The sequence below is a fragment of the Dipodomys ordii genome, unplaced genomic scaffold (assembly GCF_000151885.1).
Source record: "Dipodomys ordii isolate 6190 unplaced genomic scaffold, Dord_2.0 Scaffold209, whole genome shotgun sequence".
Classification (NCBI taxonomy): Eukaryota; Metazoa; Chordata; class Mammalia; order Rodentia; family Heteromyidae; genus Dipodomys; species Dipodomys ordii.
Window position 1 is genome coordinate 1,069,679 of NW_012267425.1, and position 6,032 is coordinate 1,075,710.

The window sequence follows — 6,032 nt, forward strand, 5'->3', positions numbered from 1 at the left end:
GAGGAGGAGGAGGAGGAGGAGGAGGAGGAGATGTGGAGACGCAGAGCTGGGGAAGAAGCATGGACAGCATCACTTGAACAGCAATCCTGTCCAGTGGAGAGCCACACTCAGACCTGTGCACCTGCGCAAGGCTCAAGGGCAGAGCTCAGGTTTCCTGGATGAGTCTGATTTGTTGGTCTAATTTTTGGTGCTGGCACTGGGGCTTGAATGCAGGGCCTTGCACTCGTGCTTGCCCTTTTTGCTCAAGGCTAGCACTCTATCACTTGAGTCACATCTTCACTTCCAGATTTGTCTGCCTGGGCTGGCTTCAAATTGCAATCCTCGGATCTCAGCCTCTTGAGTAGCTAAGTTGTAGGTGTGAGCGCCCAGCACCTGGCCTGAGGTGTTGCCTTTTCTCTCAAAGCCACTCAAAATGAAAGGCTGCCAGCTCTCCCCAGGAGTCGGCAGCCGAAGGTTGTATGTCCTGGGCACACAGTTACACAGCTGCTTAACTGCTCCAGGCTCTGTCAAGTTTCCCTCCCCCGCTAGTATTGGCATTTGAACCCAAGGCCTTGCACTTGCTTGCTCACAGCGGATGCTCCAGCCAGCTTTGGGCTGGCTAGTTGGAGATGGAGTCACAGGAACTTTTCTGCCCAGGCTGGCTTCCAACCTCAGTCCTTCAGGTCTCAGCCTCCTGAGTAGCTAGGATTACCAGTATGAGTCTCTGGCACCCACTTTTCCAATCTTAAGGTTCTAGTGGTTGTCTGCCCCTCAGTTTCAGGCTTTCCCAGCTTCCCTATCTGGGGGCCTTTCTACTCCCCCCCCCCCGCCACACTTAGTGGCTCAGTGTTTTTTTCCAGGCCACCCTTCCGGCTTGCATGTGGCTTGAGAAGTGAAGACTGACTCATCTCCTTCCCCAGATCGCAAGGGAAGCAGCGGCCAGATAGATGTCCTAGAATCCAATGCTTGAGAACTCAGCAGCAGCACAGATGAGCAAGGGCCACAAAGAAAGCCTTTCAGGGACACCGGTTCTCAAAGGCTTGGCAGACGCCTATGCTGTGTCAAAATGCACACTCCACAGTACAGGAAAAGAAACCTACCCATTCATGTCCTCGTTAAAGCTGTGCATGAGAGTGGGGTGTACAGGAGACCCCATGTGGTGGAGATAGGGTAGCTGGTGGCCCCCATGGCACCTCTTGCTTACCTCTGGTGGAGTTGATGTTAGTATAGGTAAAGATGCTTGCCTGGGTGCTGTCTTCATTGCTGCCCTGTGTTTGCCCATCTGTGAGCTTTTGAGGACCCCACCGCTGGGCCATGGCTCAGGAAAACCTGTCTTCAGTGCCCTCCTGTCTTGGCACACCACCTGGGGGGTCACGGCGCTTTATACCAGCCTGCAGGATCAGCCTGGGCCTCCTCACCTTAAAAGCTCCCAAACCCTTCACCATCTGATCTCTTAATTGGGCCCAGGACTTAGACCTCCCCCTCCCACTCTTCCCTTCCCTTGGAGAGTGGCTCAGAGAGATTTTCTGGCAACTGAACTCAGGCCTCCTACCAACCTTGGGCTCGCACACGCTCATGGGAGCTTCTGCAGCCCCCGCTCATGGGCCCGCCATCGCCTTCGATTGCAACATGTGCTTAGATCAGTCAGGCAGACTGATGTGGGTGGAGAAGTCACCCCAAGTCTGATCTGCCTCTCTCATGGGGCTCTTCCTCCTCCTCTTCCTCTTCATCCTCCTCCTCCTCTTCCTCTCCTCCTCCTCCTCCTCCTTCTCTTTTTTTCTTCATCTTCTTTGTATTTATGGGTTTGTGCCAGTACTGGGGCTTGCACTCAAGGCCTTGTGCTTGGGTTTTTTTTTTAAATCTTCCCCATTCCTTCAACCTTTATTATAACGAAAAAAAAAAACTTGAGACAATTTAGCTCAATTTTAATCTTTTCCAAGCGTTATTTTGACCAAGTATCCAAGTTATGAACATTGACAGTGTCCATTTACATAACCACACTTGATGTTAATAAGACTTAACCATTTTCTAATATAAGCCTATTTTCTACACTGCTTATTCACATATGCCCATTAACAATGGAATGTTTTCTTGATACATTTATTGGTTTGAGTGTTTTCTGGAAAACTTCAGTATCTGTGAAGACCGATTTCCATGCTGGCATTGCATGCATCCAAATATTAATAATGCACAGAATTAGAGCAACAAGAGAGCATATTGAAACACTAGCATGCCCCATTATCCTTTTTATTGCTTGTTTTGCTTAGTACTTTAAAAAGCACGTAAAAATCTTGAATCCAACGTTCACTGTCAAATAAAGAGTAACAGCAGGGCACATACTAAGGGTTTGAGTGAAACTGAAAGCACTAGCTGGCGCAAACAGTAGACATTGGTTTATATAATGTATGACCTTATTATTGAAATCTCTTCTCAACCAGAGTCTTCCAAACAAGATCGCTAACTCATACCAACATGATTTAGATTGAAATATACACAGGCGTAACAGTGTGTTCTGTAGGAATTTAAGAACTCAAAAACTACCCAAATTTCAATCCAGGTCTTTGGGAAGTGAGAAGCTTGTACTAAGCAACTGTGCTACATATCTGCTACATTTGTTATTTTGGACAATTATATCTCTTATCCTTGGATTCACTCAGAAAAATGTGTAGGGTACAAAACAGGAAAGCATGCCAACAAGTTAAGGATTTGACAATGAAGTGTCTGTTTATTCTCTTGCTCTGAAAACTTGCATGGGGAAATTAAACCAAGGAAAGTAATAAATCTTTTAGGCCTCAGGGGTCTCAAAGGAAAAACAGAATAAAATCAGGTATCCACTAATATGCTCAGACATTGCACACTTAGTGGTCCTGAATCAAAAATTAAGAATGGTTTCTAAAGGGATGGGGAAAACATCCACTACCCTTTACAAATTTAAATAGAGGGCAGCAGACATGCTTTACACTCCAAAACTATGGTAGCAGTCACTCTCAATGCGCTTAAGGTAAATGTAGAATGGAGATGTTCTAAACACAGCTACCATTCAGCAAATCTTAAAACACACTAAAACTATGATTACATTGAAAGAAAATGCACAAAAACAAATAGGGATTTTGAGGGTTTTTTTTCATTTGAAGGTAATCTTAATGCTATTAAATTTAAATTTAATAAATTAAATTTAAATACCCAATCATATGTATCTAAAACACACAATGCATACATACAAGTATCTATTCTCTCCACATGTCAGCGCCCATTCGTATCATGGTTTGGAAATGAGGAGAACAGATTCCCCTTAAAGTGCAAGTCAGTAAGTGTTTCTTTACAGTTATCCTTAGCAAAATTCATATAAAATAGTAATTAACAATGATCTTTACTTGTTAACCCACAAGGAAACACTTTCAAAACTGCATTTTGTTAAAGTTTCTGTACTAAAATGTAGAAAAACTGAGCTACACAAATATTGAAAAGTTAAAAATTCCTTAATTTTTTATTCCTGGTACCACTACCACAATTTACAGGGCCATATTACCTGATGTAATGAAAAGAAAAAGAGAGGCTGGGAAGGTGGCTCAATGGTAGAGCGCTTGCCTTGCATGCATGAGGCCCTGAGTTCGATTCCTCAGCACCACATAAGCAAAAAGAAAAAAGCTGGAAGTGGCGCTGTGGCTCAAGTGGTAGAGCGCTAGCCTTGAGCTGAAGAGCTGAGGGACAGCGCCCAGGCCCAGAGTTCAGGCCCCACGACCGGACCCCCCCCCAAAAAAAAAGAAAAGAAAAAGACAAAGCTGCAACAGATAAAAGACCTCAGCAATGTACATCGAATTGACACTACGTTGCATTAATCAATCGCTGCACTTTTTGCAAACTGTGGCTGTGACAGTCCTGAACAAGAAGGGTTTCCTGTTTAAGCTGCAGTAACTTTTCTGACTATGGATCATCGTTCCTTCTGTGGCAGATTTTTACAGTTCCTCTAAGGCATTTGGGACGACTGTCTCAAAGTAAACTGCAGCTTTCCTGACAACTCCTCGCTCTCTCTTCTGCCAAGAACTGTAGCCCTTTTTCTGTTGTTTTTAAAACCTTCTGCTACCATATCCACCACTTCCACCACAGATCCATAACCACCACCATATGGACTGCCAGAGCTTCTTCCACCAAAACTGTCCCCCTTCATGGGTCCATGATTTGATTGCTGTTGTCCACTGTAATTTCCAAAATCATCATAGTTGCCACCACCACCGTAGTTACCACCACCAAAATTTCCTCCTTCATTGTAACCATCATATCCTCCTCCACCACCCCCATATCCTCCACCTTGGTTTCCATAACCCGGTCCACCACCACCATAGCCTCCTCTGCTACTATAACCAGGACGGCCGCCATAGTTGCCACCATTACCTCCAAATCCATTGTATCCACCATCACCTCCTCCATAGCTACCTCTGCTGCCACCACCTCCACCACCATAGCCTCCTCTTCCACCAAAGTTTCCACCACGTCCAAAATTACCTCCACCACCTCCAAAGTTTCCTCCACGACCCATAAAGCTGCCAGATCCACCTCCACGACTTCTTTGTGATCCAGCAGACTGCATCTCTTGTTTCTTTTTCTTTTTTCTTTTTTTTTTTTGGGTCTGGTCATGGGGCCTGAACTCTGGACCTGGGCGCTGTCCCTCAGCTCTTCAGCTCAAGGCTAGCGCTCTACCACTTGAGCCACAGCGCCACTTCCAGCTTTTTTCTTTTTTGTTTATGTGGTGCTGAGGAATCGAACCCAGGGCCTCTGGCATGCAAGGCATGCGCTCTACCACTGAGCCATCTTCCCAGCCCGCATCTCTTGTTTAGAAAGGGCCTTTATCACTTCACAATTATGCCCATTAATAGTGTGGTATTTCTGAACAACAATTTTATCAACTGTATCATGATCATCAAAAGTTACAAAAGCAAATCCTCTCTTTTTTTTCCACTCTCTTGGTCTTCCATAACTTCTATGGTTTCAATCTTGCCATATTTTTCAAAGTAGTCTCTCAAATTACATTCTTCTGTGTCTTCCTTAATACCACCAACAAAAATTTTCTTCACTGTTAGATGGGCTCCTGGCTTCACAGAATCCTCTCTAGAAACCTCTCTCTTTGGTTCCACAACACGTCCATCAACCTTGTGGGGTCTAGCACACATGGCTGCATCCACTCTTCAACACAAGAATAAGTCACAAAACCGAAGCCCCTGGAACGTTTTGTCTGAGGATCTCTCATTATCACACAATCTGTGAGTGTGCCCCATTTCTCAAAATGTTCTCTTAAACTATCATCTGTAGTTTCAAAGCTCAGACCACCAATAAACAGCTTCTGCAGCTGCTTTGGTTCCTTTGGATCATGGCCCTCCATTTTGAGACTGGACTCGCCTCTTCCAACTCGAGTTCAATATGGGACTGAGAGGAAGAGTGCTTGGCTTTTTTGCTCAAGGTTGGTTGGTGCTCTACCACTTGAGCCACAGTTCCACTTCTGGCTTTTTGGTGATTAGTGGAAAACAGTGTATCACAGACTTTCATGCCCAGGTTGGCTTCAAACCTTGATCTTCAGCAGTGCTCTACTGGTGGCTTTATGCTTGGCAGAGGCAACAATTCCAAGAGCATTGCCTAATTCCATAGCCTTGCCTTCCCTCTCTAACCGAGGACCCCCTTCCTGTCCCCAGCTCCTTTAGGGAGGCCATTCTCTCCTGTAGCTGCCAGTCTTGAAGTCTGACTGCCTTCAGACACGTCTTCTGAATTGGCCTTTGAGCTCAGTAAAGCCACATGTAGTGGTGACCTCTACATCTCTAATCTTAGCACTGGGACTTTGATATTCCTGGCTCCAAGCTTAAGTAGCCTCTCCTGCTGGCATAGAGGAAGCCCTGGCTGCCAAACTGAAGGCTGGGGCCAGGTGGTGCCTCTGCTTGGCTGCCCATACAATAGTGACTCCTAGAAGCAGTTCGTCCATGCCACATACTGGCTGCCAGGCTAGGGGATCTTTGTGGAGTGGTACATCTCTGCCAGGGCCCATACACATCCTGGAAAGTATATGC

The 6,032-nt window shown here is 45.6% G+C and overlaps 1 protein-coding gene and 1 pseudogene across 1 annotated transcript in view; both read right to left on the reverse strand.

Moving 5' to 3' along the window:
• Positions 1 to 1,295, reverse strand: part of Opn1lw (opsin 1 (cone pigments), long-wave-sensitive) — a 16,041-nt gene extending 14,746 nt beyond the window's left edge. Inside the window, exon 1 of the mRNA XM_013035313.1 lies at positions 1,184 to 1,295. Within this exon, the coding sequence (XP_012890767.1) occupies positions 1,184 to 1,295 (112 nt within the window). The remainder of the gene's footprint in view (positions 1 to 1,183) is intronic.
• A 2,541-nt stretch (positions 1,296 to 3,836) lies between these two features.
• Positions 3,837 to 5,356, reverse strand: LOC106000132 (annotated as a pseudogene).
• Between the last annotated feature and the right edge of the window lie 676 nt (positions 5,357 to 6,032).